Source organism: Natator depressus, chromosome 7, assembly GCF_965152275.1.
Source record: "Natator depressus isolate rNatDep1 chromosome 7, rNatDep2.hap1, whole genome shotgun sequence".
Taxonomy (NCBI): Eukaryota; Metazoa; Chordata; order Testudines; family Cheloniidae; genus Natator; species Natator depressus.
The window spans coordinates 48,914,009-48,933,075 of NC_134240.1; the positions used below are offsets into that span (position 1 = coordinate 48,914,009).

At 48.4% G+C, this 19,067-nt stretch overlaps 1 protein-coding gene across 2 annotated transcripts in view; it reads right to left on the bottom strand.

Annotated features, from left to right (window-relative positions):
* Window positions 1-3,393: 3,393 nt before the first annotated feature.
* The window catches only part of RBM6 (RNA binding motif protein 6), a 133,928-nt gene continuing 118,254 nt past the window's right edge, over window positions 3,394-19,067 (bottom strand). Inside the window, exons 14-22 of one of the 2 annotated variants that reach the window (XM_074958358.1) lie at window positions 17,688-17,748; window positions 16,610-16,701; window positions 15,230-15,373; window positions 11,985-12,074; window positions 10,883-11,146; window positions 9,817-9,915; window positions 6,787-6,884; window positions 5,163-5,292; window positions 3,394-3,608 (exon numbers count right to left, since the gene is read on the bottom strand). In XM_074958358.1, coding sequence (XP_074814459.1) covers window positions 3,483-3,608; window positions 5,163-5,292; window positions 6,787-6,884; window positions 9,817-9,915; window positions 10,883-11,146; window positions 11,985-12,074; window positions 15,230-15,373; window positions 16,610-16,701; window positions 17,688-17,748 — 1,104 coding nt within the window. In that variant the 3' untranslated portion in view covers window positions 3,394-3,482. The remainder of the gene's footprint in view (window positions 3,609-5,162; window positions 5,293-6,786; window positions 6,885-9,816; window positions 9,916-10,882; window positions 11,147-11,984; window positions 12,075-15,229; window positions 15,374-16,609; window positions 16,702-17,687; window positions 17,749-19,067) is intronic. The other variant, XM_074958359.1, reaches the window with a different exon arrangement.

Below are 19,067 nucleotides of genomic sequence, written 5' to 3' on the forward strand. Positions count from 1 at the left end.
GATGTGAGAGCACATCAACGCCCTATTCTGCATCTAGGCATGCATGCAGCCCTAACCCTCCTCGCCCCAAGAGCCCACACCAAATAACTTCCTTCCCAAAATAAAAGCCGCTTACAGGGATCCTCCTCTGGTGTTTGTCCTTCCCCAAGCACCGGCCGCCGCGACTGGCTACCTTCCTCCTGGCTTGAGAACAGCTCCGGGCTGCATCCATCTAGTGATGCTGGGATGTCTTCCTCCTCGTCAGCACTCTCACTCCCACTTTGCTGCTCCTCCTCCTGCCTTGTAGAACGGTGCTCTAAAGTGTCCATAGTGGTACTCAGAGTGGAGGTGGGGCTGCATCTAGCTCTTTGTAAAAATGGCAGGTTGCGGGGGCAGCACCGGAGTGGCTGTTTGCCTCGCGGGCTTTGTGGTAGGCAATCCGCAGCTCCTTCACTTTAATCCTGCACTGCAGAGCATCCCCGTCATGGCCCCTTTCCATCATATCCCTCGATATCTGCCCAAAGGTATCGTAATTCCTAGGGCTGGAGCGCAGCTGGGACTGGACAGCTTCCTCCCACCAAACACTGATGAGGTCCAGCACCTCGCCATTGCTCCATACTGGGGATCGCCTGGAGCGTAGAGGCATGGTCACCTGGAAAGATTTGCTGAGAGCACTCCATGCCTGGCTGAGCAAACAGGAAGGGGATTTTCAAAATTCCCAGAGAATTTAAGGGGCGGGTCTGACGGTTGGTCACTTGAGGGCAGGGCAGTAGAGTTCAAAGTGATGACCAGAGTGGCTAGAATAGGCATTGTGGGACACTTCTGGAGGCCGATCAGAGCGCATTAACAGACCAGGGTGTCCACACAGGCGCTGTGGCGCTCCAGCGGGGGCGCATCAAACGTTATTCCACTCGCCGAGGTGGAGTACCAGGAGTGCTCTAGCCACAGAGTCAGAGCGCTTTACGTGCCTTGCCAGTGTGGATGCATCGTGAGTTAGAGCGCACTGGGCTGCTTTAATGCGCTCTAACTCACAAGTGTAGCCATGCCCTAAGTAGCAGTTCAAGCCCCGCAGGTCTACTATGGGCTGCAGACCGCCCTTATCTTTGGTGATTAAAAAGTATCAGGAATAGAACCCCTTGTTCCTGGACTCCACAGGAACTACTTCCACCACACCCAGCTGTAGTAGACCCTCCACCTCCTGTACGAGAAGATTCTCATGAGAGGGGTGTGACATTGCACCCCATAATGCTTTATGGAAATATGCTTACGAATGTAAATACGTCATGACTGGAATATGTTTTATGCTACATATGCCATGTAACATATCTCTGCAAAGGTTATGATCTACTGAATACATTCCTCCTATTTGTATGCATGTATCTTTTTGTATTCAAAGTTATTAATATTTTGGCTATGTACTTGTTTAATTTTAAATAGCCTCAGTGAAGCAGTTGGTCAGCTTCCTGAGAAAAGACTATTCTCAGTAAGTGCCCAATCAAGAAACACTTAAGCCAACAATGAACTTGGAGACACCAATCCACATCTGAGCTTTCCCAGGCATGTGGCTTGGCTGGTAAGGAACTCAGTCATGCATGGACATGTGACTTGCCCATATGACTCCAAGAAGAAACTGGGACAAAGGACAGTAACTGCAGGGGGTGTGAGTGATTACGGGACCCAGACTAGAAGGAGGCTAGTCTGTAAAGGAGGCTTATTGGAACTTCTCTGAGGGTGAGATTTTATCTGTATTCAGCTTCTTACTGTATTAGGCATAGGCTTGCATGTTTTATTTTATTTTTCTTGGTAATTCACTTTGTTCTGTATGTTATCACTTGGAACCACTTAAATCCTACTTTTTGTATTTAATAAAATCACTTTTTACTTATTAACCCAGAGTATGTATTAATACCAGGGGCGGGAAAACAGCTGTGCATATCTCTCTGTCAGCGTTATAGAAGGCAAACAATTTATGAGTTTACCCTGTATACACTTTATACAGGGTAAAACAGATTTATTTGTGGTTTGGACCCCATTAGGAGTTGGGCATCTGAGTGTTAGAGACAGGAACACTTCTTACGCTGCTTTCAGTTAAGCCTGCAGCTTGTGGGATGTGGTTCAGACCTGGGTCTGTGTTTGTAGCCGGCAAGCATGTCTGGCACAACCAGGCAGGGTTCTGGGGTCCCAAGCTGGCAGGGAAGGCAGGGGCAGTCTTGGCACATCAGTTGGCAGCCCCAAGGCGGTTTCTGTGATCCAACTCGTTACAAGGGGTCCCTGAAGAGGGACGGGGAGGGTGTGCGTGAAGGGGGGGTAGAAAGTAACTGAAAGGTGTAACCCTGTGCCACCATATTGAGGACCCATCGGTCCAATATTGTAGACGCCCATGCAGGGAGGAAGGAAGAAAGGCCTGTGATGGGTTGGATCACAGAAAACCCCTTGGGAACTGTCAACTGATGTGCTGGGACTACCTCTAAGCCATTTTCCCTGCCAGGTTGGGACTCCAGAACCTTGTCTTGTTTGAGCCAAACACTCTAGCCTATTACAAACCCAGACCCAGGTCTGAACCACATCCCCCAACAGCTGCAGGCTTAACTGAAAACAGCTTAAGAAGTGTTCCTGTCTCTAACACTCAGATGCCCAGCTCCCAATGGGGTCCAAACCCCAAATAAATCTGTTTTACCCTGTATAAAGCGTATACAGGGTAAACTCAAATTGTTTGCCTTCTATAACACTGATGGAGAGATATGCACAGCTGTCCCCCCCGCCATTAATACATACTCTGGGTTAATTAATAAGTAAAAAGTGATTTTATTAACTATAAAAAGTAGGATTTAAATGGTTCCAAGTAATAACAGACAGAACAAAGTAAATTACCAAACAAAATAAAATAAAACATTGAAGTCTATGCCTAATTCAGTAAGAAAGTGATTACAGATGAAATCTCACCCTCGGAGATGTTCTAGTAAGCTTCTTTTTCAGACTAGTCTCCTTCTAGTCTGGGTCCAGCAATCACTCACACCCCCATGGTTACTGTTCTTTGTTCCAGTTTTTCAGATATCCTTTGGGGGTAGAGACGCTATCTTTTAAGCCAGCTCAACACAAAATGGAGGAGTTTCCAGGGGCTTAAATAGACTTCCTCTTGCTGCAGGACAGTGACTCTGCGTCTGCAGAGCTGGCGAAAAAATCACGTGTGCAACATTCTGGAAGTATCACTGAGACTTAGGCCCATCTCTGCCACTCTAGTCCTGCGCCAGTCACCCAAAGGGCAGCACGAGCCCCAGGAGAGATGAGGAGTCATCAGCTGGAGAAGTCTTGGGAAGGTTCCAAAGTGAGGTTTGTTTTTAAAGCAGAGACTTTGGGGAAGGAGATAAGGAAACAGCACTGACAAATTTTCCATTTTATTTAAAAAAAAATTCTAGCAGCAAAACCAGTAACAATTTGAAAACAAAGAGAGACCATGACACAGAAAGAGAGAGAGGGTTGGGTTTTGTGGGATTCCACTTCATTCACTCAAGTTCCTTGTAGCGGGCAAACATGACTCTCCTGACAGCATCCCGGTATGTTTCATTGGACTGCCTTTTGCTGGGCTTCCCTTGGGTTCCTAAGCCAGCTCCCTTCTTCTGCCCTTCTGCCTGAAAACAACACAGACAGCTTGTTTTCACAATTCTTTGTGTTCTCCTCATCAGCACAGGCTGCCAGGGAGATTGCGTTGGCTTTATTTGACAGCTGTACTAATGACCTGGAAAAGGGGTTACATGGTACACTAACATGCCCAGAGGATACAGAATTGAGAGGAGTTGCTGATGCTGCAGTGGACAAAGAAAGCCAGACAGCAAACAATCTAGGAAGACAGACTCCAAAGCATGGGCAGTCAGTGGGGAGGGAACAATCCAGGAAGCAGCGATGCTCAGAGCACCAGGATGGGTGGGAGCGGACAAGAGGCAGTGGCAGCATGTAATACAGCCAGTAATGGAGGCAATCAGAACCAATTTGATTTGAGGAGGACACTGAGCAAAGGAAAAGAGGCTGAATCTCAGATCTCACAATCTTTCTCATTAACCTGTCTGAACATCACAACTCTCAGTTGCTCTCCCATCATATGGGATTCCCACAGGCTCTCCTAGCTTGCTCTGAATTCTGACCTTGTGAACGATCAGTATCGTAGAGCCAGTGATTGTATTATGCAATACTGCCTGCCTAGAGCGACCCAACTAAATATTTCCCACAGCGTGGGAGTTGTGTTTACTTTTCAATGCTAGTTATTTGGATGCCGAGAGTCTGATCAATTCAACCAAGGGATCCAAGTCTCCAGAGGCTGAATGAAGCACAAGGCCCTGTATTAACATGAAATGGGAGGAGAGGACCTTCCACCTTTGTAGCTTCTCCTTGAGAGCTTGACAGGATTGTCATGAGCTGAGGAATCTTGTTTGCAGGTCAGCCTCCCAGGGCTCATCTGAGCTGGCTTTTCTACAGTGGCAGGGGGCAGCGGTCTCCCAGCCAGGGCAGAGTGAGCACCTGGGGACATTTTCTGACCATGTTTGAATTGGAGAGGGAATGGTGTGTTTGCTGCCTGGGACAATGAGCGTTCAAGCACATGCGTTACATTCCAAGCCTCAGATGATCTGCTTTGAATTACACACTGGATCGGAACATGCAAAATTCACAATGCATGCTATGTTGGGGAGTTAAATACATCCTCCATTCAGGGGACAGAAAAAATACCATGTGACATATGTAAACAATACCACACATATTTCACATATAGCAGCCAGCTACTCACGTGCTAGTCTCATAAGGCAAAACATTTCAAAGAAATCCCCACATTATTTCAAACAAATGCCATTTGAGACTGCTTGAACTGCAAGGGGTAAAATGCAATGACTCCCTCCACTGTACTTGTCAAGCACCACGGGCACATGCGATTGGGCTCAATGCAAGTGAACGAGAGTGAAATTTCAGGGCCTGTGCTATACAGGGGGTCAGACCAAAGGATGTAATGGTCTCATCTGGCTTTGAATGGTACAAATCTATGAATAGGGGCTATTTCCCTCTTTCAGAAGCTGTGCACGATTCTGATCTCACCAGGCGGATCCCCTACCCCCACATTTCTTTCAGATGGGCATGGGAAATGCTACCAAATTCAGGATTGTACTATCTGATTTTAAAAGGAAAGGAAGGTGTTTCACCTCTACTGGCGATGTCATGCCCTGCTGCTGGCGTCCCAGTCCTGAGCCTTCCTTCCAGCCCATAGCCTGCAACATGCGGCTTCCTTTGTTATTACTATCGATTCTTGCTTTACTCACAGGGTTATAGTCACTACAAAAAGAAAACAACTATAAGTATCCATACACATCGCTTTATTCTATTTTCCAACATGGTACCATGGATTTTCAACACAGAATTGATTGCACCTTGGATAACATCAAGGCTTTTTGCAAAGATGCTCCCATATTGCGTGCATGAAACATGCTGTTTGAGGCTTATTTTGGGTTCACTATGGTGCATTATGCATGCATAATTCAGGCACATTTTGGAAAATGTAGCTCCTGAAGTCCAGCTTCAAGGTGATCTGCAGGGGAGTGGGAGGGGAAATGGGTGCGTATCCTTAACAATATATTCTTTAAGATACCCAAAGAAGGCCTGAAAAGTTTTACGTACACACGCGTATACATACAGGGTTTGGTTTTTATATATAAACTTTGGAAATATCAGGAATGGGAAGTCTGGCCCCTCCTTTCTTGCTGGAGCTTTTCTTCTGAACACTGAGCCGGGAGGAATTGGGATCACACTCTCAGATTTGAGCTGAAGGGGTAAAGGTGTCCAATTTTTAACAAGGAGAGCTTTTCTTTCAACTGTTCTCACTGGTCATTAGCAAGAACAAACAGCTTTCAACAGTCTGAACAACAATCACTTCTCCTTTCAGTCAGGTTCCACTTTTTAGGTATCTATGCTTTCACACACACAGTAAATTCTCCAGTCATCTAATCTCTTCCAGGAAGAACGGAGAAGACAAAGACCTGACTTTCTGATCCACAAAACACACAGGGAAAAGCCTCCTTCCAAACCTTCACATATCAAAAAGAAACATGGAGCACAAACCCATTTCTCCTCTTTGAAGGTCACTTTTAAGCCAGCCTAGCAAACCCAAGGGCTTTATTCTGCCTAGGATGCCTTGGCACCTGCAGACACACCATGGCGCTGTGCCCCAAGCACAGGCAGTGCTCTCTTTGTTCAGCCACTCTGACTGAGAAGGAAAAATGCGAAGTGTGTCTGTCTCAGCTGGAGCAGATGAAAACATGGCCCTGCTCCTCCTCCTCCTACAGCCTGTTCTGCTCCCTTCTCTCTCTCTGCCATTCCAAACTACAGACAGGAGGACAAGGAGAGAACCAGTTGGAACAACATCCCCCGAGGAGCCTGGGAAGGGACACTCACCTGCCCCAGATACCTGGCTCCCAACTTCCTAGGAACAGGGTAGCCAGGCTCCTCTCTTCACCAGCAAGGATCTGGTCCCAGCTTTAAATCCCCCCTCCCCTGCCAGCACATGTTGCTCATTTTAAAGGGCCCCACTGTACAATTGGCATCGAGGCCACTGAAAGGTCAGAAAATTCATGAAAGGCTAAAACTCCACGTTGCTTTACACAGAGAATGCAGCCAGCTGTCCAACCCTTCCCCCCCTTCTCCGGCTGCCCTGCTGGCCTCATCTCCTCCAACTACACACAACGTGACAGTCTGGCGCACCCAGCTGCTGACAGCACCAGCAGCTCTGAGGAGTCCCGGATGCCCTGAAGGAGGTGGAAGAGCAGCTGGTACCTCTCAGAGTCCCAGGCCTCCTTCAGTCGTTTTCTCTCTGGTGAGTCCAGGCGCTGGAATCTCTCTCTCCGGTCATTTCCCTTGTCTTTAATCTTCCCCTTTAGAGTGAGCAGAAGAGAGTTAGCATTAGTAGAGAAGCTATGACTGAGTCACTGCCCTGCCTGCAGCTCCACGGGGAGCAGCAGTCTAGGTAATTGACGTGCTCCCCATCACCGTAAGACCCAATTGCCTCCAAGTATTTGTAAAGCCACAAAAGAGTCATCTTCTCTGCCCTCCTTCCCTTCCAGCCTGCGGGGAGACGCCTGGTTAGTGAGCAGGGCGATATGTTTGCAGAATACAGCTTTTCCTCAATAAGTCATTGCCCTTCGTTCTGAGGGCAGCCAGGCCCCAGCGCCGCTTTTGTGGCATGAGTTCCACAGTCTGGGTCTGGTCCTGTGGAAATTCAGTTTCCCACACTCACAAACATCCCTCTGTCGGGGAGGGAAAAAGGCTCTCAGGTAGCTGGGACCAACCCCAGGGAAGATTTTGTTTATTAGACAAGAGAGCTGGATTCTGGGGAGCAGGCACAAAGGGGGACCTGGTACACACTCACCAGTGGGTTAAAGTAGCATACTGCATGTGGCCCAACAAAGCTAATAGATGGGACTGTCCTTCTGGGATTCCCAGGGATCAGCTGGAACTGCTGCTCAGTGCACAGAGAACTATCAACATGCGGCACCTGGGGCCAGAATGCTCCTGGCAGCTCCTTCGCTAGCCCTTCCCTCAGTTCAACCTCCAGTCCGGTGCTTGGGGACTTGGGCCTCCTGCGCTAAACCACTTGGCAATCTGGGCACAATTACAGAGCAGGGGGCCTGCTCAGAAGGGCCCCCTCACTCAGCTGCAGAGATGTATGGGCAGAGATACTATGGGGCAGGGTGCAAGTCTAAGACCAGAACAGTATGGGCGATGGGCTGTATCGATCAATAATGCTGAGAAGGGGGCCCAGGACTGGAATAACAGGGGGCTGCAGGTCAGGACTGAGCTGCACTGGCAGAGCTCTGCATGCTCCTCCCAATCCAGGCTGCTGGGTGACAGAGCTCTGCCATGGTTAAATCTTCTGGCCTGCCTTGCTGCACCTCCCTGGCTGCCACCTTACTGTGGCCAGCTCTTCTCGCTCTCTCTCAGCCTGCACGAATAGCCTCTGTACAGCCCAACTGTCCTGCGAGAGAATCAACAGCTGCTGCTTGTGGGTACAGATCACAGCCGGTCCTATGGCCTGGAATATTTGTCCTCTCAGCCGCCCCACCATCAGACCAGGCTAACCATGACATGTTCTAGCCATGTGGCTGGGTTGGTGGAGAGCCTCTCAGACTGGCATCCTTACGCACATGTAGCTTGGCTGGAAGCACTGATATATCATCAGCTGGGCAATGCAACCAAGGAATTGAGTCCAAGCCCCCTGGGATTAAACAGGCCTGCAAGCTTGGCCCATTGTCAGTCACCTGCACTGATACCCTGTGTACAGCTGGGCTCTACCAGCCTGGTTTGCATCCAAATCACATCTGTGGGCAGTCTGGAGTGTGGGGCAGGGGAGCCGGGGTGGGCTAGAGCTCTCTGGCAGGGTTTGCAGCTGGACTCCAGCAGGGCCTAAGCAACCTCTGACATCACAATTAAACTATTTTAGAGGCACGTCTAGGGCTCCTGTCCTAACAGTGCAAAGGTGGAGCTGCAGCCCTGCAAATCCATGTCCCAAGGCTGATGGGGGCTCTGAAAATTGTCACATGCTTTGAACGGAGTAACTGACCAGCTGGGGTAGAACAGAAGAGGCTGGAGTTGCCCACCACCTTGATCTCATCTCCTGACTCCAGGGGCAGGCATTTCTCACTCCAGTCTATCCTGGGAGTAACCCCATTCTAATGATTGAGATCAACATAAGAGATCCCTGAGATAGAAGAGATACATTGGATCCAGCCCCTTCCCTTTCCTGAGCAGGGCAGAGAGCCAAGCTAGCAGACACAGCCACTTACTGTCTGATACTCTAAGCCAGCAGCTGAAGAGCTGCTTTCTTGGCCTACTGACTGACTGCTGGATAAATAGAAGGCTTTTATAGCCCTGTGTCTGGCACCATTCCACGGGGCCTCCCTCACCATGTCACAACATTGCTCCCAGCAAGTCCAGCATCCAGCCCACTTGGGATCAGACCGGAGCTTAAGCTGTGGATGACACTGGATGGGGAGGGAGGAATATGGACATCAGCCACCCCTCCAGCATTGCAGACACCAAACTCCTGCTGCTCCCCACGCTCCGTAGGGTGTGTGCTGGCCCCTGCTTCACAGACTGGAATGCTCCAGCTCACATGAGCACAGGGGCAGCCTGCAGGGAGCCCTGTAAGGCACAGAGTGCTGGTGAAACAAGAACCACTTTACATCCAGGTGGGCTGATGGAAATCAAAGCAATTGAAATCAGTGATTTCAAGCCTTGATGTAACCCGTCGATTTTAATCATGTTTTGCATCCGTACTTCAGTTATTGCCCTAAAGAGAGGCTGATTCTCATTGGTCGGAAACCACTAAAACATGTTGATTTGCAGGTAAACAGCTTTTTCACTAAATGTGGTGCTACTTCTCGCTAACCAGGAAGATACCCAATATTTACATGCCTTTATTTAAGCCACTCGACAGCTGCACTAATTTTCCATACAAGTTAGGGTACCCTGAACATCCCACCAGCTCCCGTTGGAACCTCCTCTTTTTGCAAGGACAGCACCACACCAAGGCCATGCCCAGAGCCATTTGAGAGGAACAGCAGACTCAGGCTGTCGTCTGGCCGACATACTCATCTCTAAGGTCATACCTTTGTACCAAGGGCCACAGCATAAGACTCCCCAGACTGCACATGGTTTGCAGGCTGAACTCTGGATGCTTACAACATGTGCATGGTGGGGGCGAGTGAACACTGGGGGTTGGCTGTGGGCTAGCGCAGGATCCTGCTTCGGCAGGGTGACAGAGGTAGCGTGCTGAGCTAAAGCCTCCCCACCCCCACACGCACACACCTCTCGCTCTCTCCTCTCCAGATATGCCAGCTCTTGCTCGGATCGTTTGATCTTCCTGTGAATCTCCAGGTTTTGCTGGAGGGAGGAAAGCAGAAGTCTCTGTCAGTGGAGAAAGCAAACAGCTGGAATCATGGATTGAATCTAGATGATTTGATCTTTGATTTTGTGCCCAAACAAACTTAACCTGTGACCTCCTGCCTGAACTGCATACATTAGGCCATAACCTCCCACGCTGCTCAGCATTGCTGCTTTCACAACTCATTTAATATCCATGCACTGGTTCCTGCCCTTGGACAGTCAGATGTCTTTCCTTTCTCTTCCCAGCAAAGCTGTAGAGCATAGAATCACTGTCACTGCTTGATAGCCTTTTGTGTTCAGAGAGCATGTGAATTTGTACTTACTGAAGTGAGCTGGCTGAAGCTGTGCAGAACGCAGGCAGGTACTGTCCTCGCTTCTGTCTCTGCAACTCTGCCTGCATCCCCCTCTGTGGCCCACCCCACACCCTGAACTGTGTCGCTGTGTGTAGAAAATAGTGTCTAAAGATTCAGGTAGTGAGTGCTAGTTTGTATGGAACACTCTCAGAAGTACCCAGCCAGGAATCCATATCACCCAACAGCAGGCTCCCTTCATCCACCCCATCAGAGAACTAGCTGGTAGCACATCACAGGACAGGTATGCTCAGCCTTATCCCTTTAGCGCCCCATCTTGCTGAGGCAGGTTAGCCAATAACCACCCTACAGCACTGATGACTTTCCATACCTCATCTTCACACTATGTCCCAGGTGTAAAGGCACACAACTCTCCTCAGGAATCCATGGGAGAGAATGCTCCTGTTAGCCTGCTGGGTTCTGCAGCCCATAATACCTCACTTCAGCTAGTTACAGAGCATCCATACATGTTGTCCACACACAAAGGCTCTGAACAGAGAGGCACTGCGGGCTACTGAGACAGCATCCGATCAATTCCACGCACCCAACTCCTTCCCCTTCCCTCACAAATCACAGGCTAAGTCAATTGCAGCCCCGAAGAGTGGGACTAGCTGGGGCCCCCATAGGCCCTCCAGTACCTTGTGCAAGTTGGAGAGTTGCTGATGCTTGATCAGCACTTCCTTATTGGGGAACTGCCTCCTGCACAGTAAACAGGCCAGCTTATTCCAGTCGGTCAGCTTGTCCTCGTCAAAGTCAGGCTTCCTGGGCTGCTCCTCCCGCTGCCTCGGCAGATGGGGCGGCTGTGGCGGCTGCGATTGCACCTCCTCTTCCTCCTCCTCCTCGTTGTCGCTGTCTCCTCCATACTCGCCCAGGAGCCCTATCAGAGGGTTCACTACCTTGGGCTGCAGACAGAGCAGCAGAGGATAATGCCACTTTGCAACCCCAAGTCTGTTCCGCCCTGCCAGGCCCTGCTGCCTCATGTGATATTCCCACCTCAGTCTCTGCCTGAGGAGAAGGGGGTGGCATTTCAGCAGCATGGGCACCACATGGAAGGAAGCTAGCAGCTAAGTAGTCAAATGTCCCCTGTATTCCCAAGATGGGGTGCCTGGCCATTAGCCACCCAGCCATATATTTAAGCACAGGGGATTGCCTCTCCAAGTCAGGAGGGACTAGGGATGGGGTGTGCAGCAGGATGGCTCTTTCCTGTATGCCAGTTGCAGTGTCACTCTCCCTGGATTTCCCAAGACCTTAAAAAGAGGGAAGGGTGGGTGAGATTCCTGAGTGTTGGCTACAGACCTCTCTGGTCCACGAATCTTGAGCAAAACAAGTTCTGAGTTAAACAAAACCAAAAAAAACCTCTGCAGTTCTCTGAACGTTCCTTTCTCTGGCTGATGAGCACCAGAAGCAGGAGTCATCCTAAAGCCAGGGTGTAAATCAAGGGGGAGCTAAAGAGATGCCAGGTGCAGAGACAGCAGCCTCCAACCCCACTCCATCAGAAGTCTGCATAAAGCTAAGCACACAGCATGGGGGGGTGGGGAGAGGAGGAGAAGGAGGGGGCCAAGGCTTTGGGGTCTTTGTGCAAATGGAGGGACCCCCGGCTGCATTCCTCTGCACTCCATACCCTGAAGCAATGGGGTTTGTGCCAGGAAAGCTCAATAGAGGATCAGGTCAAGATTCTATCTAGTTTAATTTTTCACCACTAACAAGCCAAACAGCAACACACGCTACGGAGCGTCTTACCGGGGCTGAGCTCTCTTCCTTCTTCGCTATGGGAGGCAATGGTTTTTTAAAGATGTCTTCCACAGGGGGCTTCTCCTCTACAAATTCATTCTGAAACATCCAAGATCGGCAGTTAAACCAACAGTGCCCCGGAGAGCAAAGTGAGAGTCTCCAAAGAGCGGCTGGGAACTCACTTAGCGAGCATCCCTGACAGTCAGTCAGTGGAAGGACGGAAGGGTTTAATGTTGCAGACACACCTTCTCTGGGCTCAGCAGAGGCTGTGTCCCCCCCAGAGGTAATGTCCTTGGAGTCTGACACAGCAGCAGCAGTTCTCCATGAAACCCCTCCCTCCCCACCAGTTTGTTGAGCACTTTCTGCTGGATCAGTCCATTGCAATAGTGACAGCAGCTGCGTGTCCCTGCTACAGGCAGGCTGGGGTCTGGGAGCATGACAAGAGTAGGATTACCCATTCAGACACCTTCAGTCCCAGAGGACTATGCAACCTGCTGTACTGAACTCAAAGTGAGGGAAGATGCTGAGCGCCCACTGTGCTCGTCAGCAACAGAGCTGCGTAATCTGCCTTCAGAGTGTTCCCTGTTCAGGGAGCAGCTCTCTCCCACAGGTGCACTACAGCACGGTAAGGACAGGAGAGGAGGAGAGCGGTTTCTGGCTGCACTCATGTCAAAACCCCCATGCCCATCTTTCCCCTTCTTGCTGGCATTTTGTTACAGTAGCTCCCAGAGACCACAGTCAGGATCAAACCCCGTGTGCTCAGTGCTGTGCCAAACACAGCCTGCCTACGTATGTTTCTCTGATCACGGCTGCCAGCTGGTTCCATATTGCAGCTCCCCTCTGGGCACAGAGGTTAACAACTGTTCGTACTGCAATAGCACTTGGGGGCCACAGTCCAGATTCGGGGCCCCACTGTTCTAGGTGCTGTACAGAACAGTAAAAAAGGATGCCTGCCCCTGTCAAAGTTCCTTCCCCACTCTGAACTTTAGGGTACAGATTTGGGGACCTGCATGAAAACCTCCTAAGCTTACTTTTACCAGCTTAGGTTAAAACTTCCCCAAGGTACAAACTCTTTTACCCTTTGCCCTTGGACTTTCACTGCCACCACCAAACGTCTAACACCGGTATTATTATTATTAGGAACGAGTTCGTTTGGAAACGTCTTTCCCCCCAAAATCCTCCCAAATCTTACCCCCTTTTTTCTGGGGAAGTTTTAACCTAAGCTGGTAAAAGTAAGCTTAGGAGGTTTTCATGCAGGTCCCCACATCTGTACCCTAAAGTTCAGAGTGGGGAAGGAACCTTGACATGGTGGCACAGCGGTGGGATTAACTTGAAATCATTTTGAGATCAATTTGAGATTTTCTGAACCAGAAGCACAGATTTTAAAAGAGAATTTTTTTTTCCTTTGGGCTGCTGGAAAGCAGGTTTCCAACTGAAAGCAGAGTTTTTTTCTCTGCTTTGGGGCCAGACCAGAGAGAAAAGGGAATTGTCTTTTGTGAGCTGGAGTTTTCTCTACCTAAAGGCAGGGTAGTTAACCTCCTGCAGGGAAATTCACCAGTCTTCACAGACACAAAGATGATTTTTTTTTTTTTTACCTAAAAGCAACCAGAGGGGTTTTCTGCCTATTTGCCTGGAGACAAAGGTGTTAGGGTTTATTTTGTTTGTTTTTTTTGGTTGTTGCTGTTGGTTTGGTTTTTTTAGGATTTTTCTGTAGGCTGACAATCACTATCAGAGAATATAGGTATCATATTACAGCACAGCAAAATTTTACAAGCCAAGGTTTTTTTTGTTTTCTTTCTAATTCTCGGGTATAAAGTTAGTTAAAAACAGAGAGGTTAGGATGACAGACTCCACAGTTCAACAAAAGCTGGAATTAGCCAGATTTGAGGCTGAGGAAAAACAAAAGTAACATGAAAGACAGGCAGAACTCAGACAGAACAGGAATGGAGTCTTAGAACTTAGTAAGTAATCTAGCTAGATATGCGTTAGATTCTGTTTGTTTAAATGGCTGAGAAAATAAGCTGTGCTGAATGGAATGGATATTCCTGCCTTTGTGTCTTTTTGTAACTTAAGGTTTTGCCTAGAGGGAGTCTCTATGTTTTGAATCTAATTACCCTGTAAGGTATTTACCATCCTGATTTTACAGAGGTGATTCTTTTTACTTTTTCTTCTATTAAAATTCTTCTTTTAAGAAACTGAATGCTTTTTCATTGTTCTTAAGATCCAAGGGTTTGGGTCTGTGGTCACCTATGCAAATTGGTGAGGATTTTTACCAAACCTTCCCCAGGAAGGGGGGTGCAAGGTTTTGGTGAGGATTTTGTGGGGAAAGACGTTTCCAAATGGGCTCTTTCCTAATAAAATAAAACCAGTTAGATGTTTGGTGATGGCAGCGAAAGTTCAAGGGCAAAAGATAAAATAGTTTGTACCTTGGGGAAGTTTTAACCTAAGCTGCTAAAAGTAAGCTTAGGAGGTTTTCATGCAGGTCCCCACATCTGTACCCTAGAGTTCAGAGTGGGGAAGGAACCTTGACAGCCCCAAACAGCTTACGATCTAAGCTCTGCCTGAACCGGCTGAAGAGTTTGTCCCCTCCTCCCTCCAGCCCAGGACTGCTGCCGGGCTCTCCTGTCCATGTGTGGTTTGGGGATATGGGCTGGTTGCTCAGGGCATGCAATTGGGCGGGACGCAGAGATACATTTGCTGGCATGTTGTCTTTATGTACCATGGGGATTTTGGTGGAAGTTCTGTTATGATGCCCAGATGCCTTTGGCATTAGGGGCCTATGGGTTACAAAAGATTCCTAGACTCCAGGGCCTGCAGGGACCATTGTGCTCATCTAGTCTGACCTCCTGGAGAACACAGGCCAGAGAACGCCCCACAGTCGTTCTTGGAACAGAGCTTTTAGAGAAACAGCCAGTCTTGAGTTAAAAATGGTCAGGGATGGAGAATCCACCAAGGCCCTGGGCAAACTGTCCCAATGGCAAATGACTCTCCCCGTTAAAACACGTACGCCTTATTTCCAGTCTGAATTTGTCTAGCTTCAACTTCCCACCCTAAGGCTGCGATCTCGCCATAAAGAACGGGAGGGTGGTCGTGACTCTCAGGTGGAGAACCCACACTCTGCAGTGACTCTTCTGCTCTTTCACTGCCCCTGTTCTCCCTCCTAGACCTTCAGGAGAGCCCCTCTTAGCTCCTTCTTCACAGCTCAGCTGCCGGGCCTTAGACACTGGACCATTCTGATCACAGAGACGATTTACCTTCACTGAAGTACTTCTGCCTCTCTCCTTTCTGTCCCTGCTAGATGTCTCCTTCCTTTCGCTTGTCCTTTCATGGCTCCCATGCCTCCTTCCCCGGCCGTTCGTAGGGGATGACTCTGCTTCTTGGCCCACTGTGACTTGTTTCTGAAATGGAGTGTGTGCAAGAAAGTTAGTGAAAAGCAAACGCCTGGATCCCAGCATTAGACTGATGAGATGGAGACAGCAAAGGAAAGAGATTGCAAGGGCAAAGGGACCGAAGGAAAATGAGACAGTGGGAGTGGTACTGTGGACTTGGCTGGAACGGGGGCGGGGAGTCTATGGCACAGTAACCCTGGCCACAGCCACAGGACGCTGATGGCTACTGTCCGTGGGTAAACAGCCCTCCATGGGGTTGGGAAGACCTGCTCTGGATAGCGCTTTCCCAGCAGGACTGTAGCTAGCACTCTAGGCTCTATGGACACAACAATGGCTCAGCCGTACAGCCAGAAGACGGAGCGAGCGAGAAGACCAAAGATAAAGCTTGGTTTTCACTGTCCATCACATAATGGTGGCAGTCATGTGCTTTCAGTCTCCGGTGAGGTCCAGCAAGGGCACTCTGCCTATGGCATGTCTGATGAACAAAGCAGGGACACAGACCTCTGAGGTGGGACTCTAGGGGACAGGGAAGAGCATAGGCTGGAGCGAAGCACCCTTTAGAGCAGTGATACTCCGACTGAGGCTCAGGAGTCGCAAGTGGCTCTTTAACATGTCTCCTGCGATTCTTTGCAGCACGTGATATTGAAACACTGTGTGATTTCATTATTAACCAGTCTAAGTTATTAACCAATCAGGATGCTTTTACTATGTTATTAATCAATTGTAGTTAATAAAATAATACTTGGTCAGTCATTTTGCTGCAAGAATTAGACAGATTAGAAAGATTGGATTAAAAACTAAATATTTTCCCCGTCATACTGTTTAAGTATGACTATATAATACTATAGTAAATGAAACAATGAATTCACACGACTGTGGCTCTTTTGGGTAATGTCGATCACTAATTCGGCTCCTGAACCCCTGAGGTCTGAGTATCGCTGCTTTAGTGAGTTAACTGAACCAACGTGAATCCAATCAGTTCCAAATCTCTCCTCCCACCAAGTCAGTGCTGTGGACTCTCCTGGGAAGGCAGAGCTTCTTGAACTTTCAGGGGCACTAAGCAGGGGACAGGACGTGGAAATAAAGCCCAATCTGTATTCCCATATCCCAGACCTCCTTCAACTGCACCATCTGACTCCACAGGGGAAAGCGGCACCAACACTGTGAAATGTGCTTCTTAGAGGAGAGTTCACACAACCTGCTATAAAACCAGCTAGGTGTATACTCCCCTGCCTACCCACTCACCTGTGTCTTGGGGTCGTAGTATAACCCAGCTATAGGGTCATAGTAGTTCCCAGTGTCAGGATCATAGATGAAAGTGGACACATCTGACGGAGCTAAATGGGAAGAGAGAAGAGCCAACATCAGATTCGCCCTAGGAGAAACTTTTACAAAAATACAGGTGTGCGCAAATATTGAGCTGGTGGAAGGACGACCAGCCCCGGAGATGGAAGCCCTCTCTCCACAGAGCACATACAGTGCAAGCTTCCCCACACTGCTCTGCCAATATCTTTCACTCCTCTAAGGCCGAGAAGATGAATTCGTTTTCATGACCCATCCAGCTCCGACTCTGGTGGTGCCAGTTAATGCAATGCAGGCATCTGCCCACTGGCACCTGGACTGAGACCACCAGCTGATTTCATTTAAAGGGACACAGACAAGCTGAAATCTGGTCAGTTTCAAAAGAATGACTTAAAAGTGGTTTGAGAACCTGTCCTTGCCCCTACTTGACAAGGTGTGCCTCTACAATGAAAGCCGCTCAGAAACAGGAGGGGAAACACTGATCCTACGGGGCGCCCATGAAACGGGCTGCACACAAAGTGCTATCAAAGGTCTCAGGCAGGCACATCAAGGAATATGAAGAATTTTTTTTCTCTCTAATCACCATCAGTAACAGTGATCTGAGATGTCACAAGTAAGGACAGTCAATGCCACACAGAAGTACAATTTTTTACATGCTATTTGTACAACCCTCCCATACAATTCCTGTAACTAAAAGAGATCAGGGGGAAATATTTCTCTATTTTTTACACTGGATGATTGACTGTGTACAGTCAGTTTTGCTACTTTCCTTGTACAATCAGTTGGTTTCCCCTGTCCGTGTGGGTCTTTTACACACAGCAAGGGGGAGAGAAAAACCATAATAAAACAGGACAATGTGATTGTAAACCCAACAAAACTGGTAGGGGAACTGAGAGGCGAGAGTAGGACCAGAGCCTACTTTCAGCTCTTAAAAAGTTGATTGATTTCAAGTTGACAGTGCTCCTTTAAGCACCTATAAAGAAGAAGAGAATCCACTGTAAAAGGTAGAGCTTAGCCTTACACTGCGCTCGGCTGTGTCTCTGCGATTCGGCACCTCTCCTGTCCCTCATGCCCCTTTTGCCCTGGAACAAGAGAGCTGTTTAGACACAGGTCACAAAAGGAGACTATCTGGCAAGCACTCCTCTCTCACATGGGCTCCAAGAATGCAGGGTGACATGCCTTCAGCCACTTCAAATGGAGGAAGAGCCGGCATCGCTTTTCCTCTAATAAGGGGACAGATGTACTCTCCCAAGGCCTGATCCAAAGCCCACTGAAGTCAAGAGAAAGACCCATTTACTTCGGTAGGCTTTGAAAAGGGCCCCAGTTCAACATACACAGTGATCTCCAACCTGTGCTGTACACAGAGAACATTCCACATCCCATCTTCCCCATGCCATACAGAAGAGATCCTGCCCCCACCTTGGATTGTCTGTAGCTGTTTTTTTAAAAGGCTCTTACGGGTAAGTACTTTTCTGAAGTTATGGCAGATAATGAGACAAGTATTGATTAATAGACATAAGCCAAGAGAGACTGATTAACTCTGTGAAGGCATTTCAGAGTACAGGCAACAACAAGTTCAGCAAACTTTGTCCTTGGACAGGAAATTGGCTAAGCAGAACAATACAAAAGCTACTGAATTTCTGTTGTGTGAACTGTAGACTAGTAAAGAAGATAGTTGCATTAGTCAGACTAGATGATCACAATGGTTCCTTCCAGCCATGGACTCTACAAGGAAAGAGTTAACATGATTACAATTCTTCTGGGAGGTGGTTTCTCGCAGTATGCTCAGTTCACCTTACACAGGAGGTGCTTTGAAATAAACCCCCAAACCACTTACATTTATAGCACGTTTGCTTACAGCTTACAAATCACTTTATACATCTCTGATGATCCAACACACCTGTTTGCACCAATCCATTAGCTTACTGTTCTGTACCTGTCCTTATGTCTCTTCTGGACACTACATTTGAAACCAGTTGCCTGTGAAGGTACTTGTCCTCCAACGTAGAATGAATGTATTTTGTCTTTGACAGGCTTTTTCTTTGCTAATGTCAAAAGCTACGTTTAGCTTTGCGGAGTATTGTAGGATATATATATATATCTTGACAAGAGTGAGCCAAGTGGACAGAATTGTGGGAAAGCCATAATATAATATGGTATGCCCTATGCTCAATAAGTGTGAACTGGCCAATACAAGCCAGACTATTCGATCCCTTCAAGTGTCTTCCCTGAACCCCTCTGCCCTAGGTACTGAAGGTCTGACCACAGTGTTATAGACTGAACGGTGCATGTTGCAATGCCTAGGAGTTTGGAGCAGAGCAGAGCAAAATGTAAGTTTCGCCCTTGGCTTAGTGTTCTGCCTTCAACTCGGGGAGTTTTTGGCCATTCAAAGGAAGCGGTC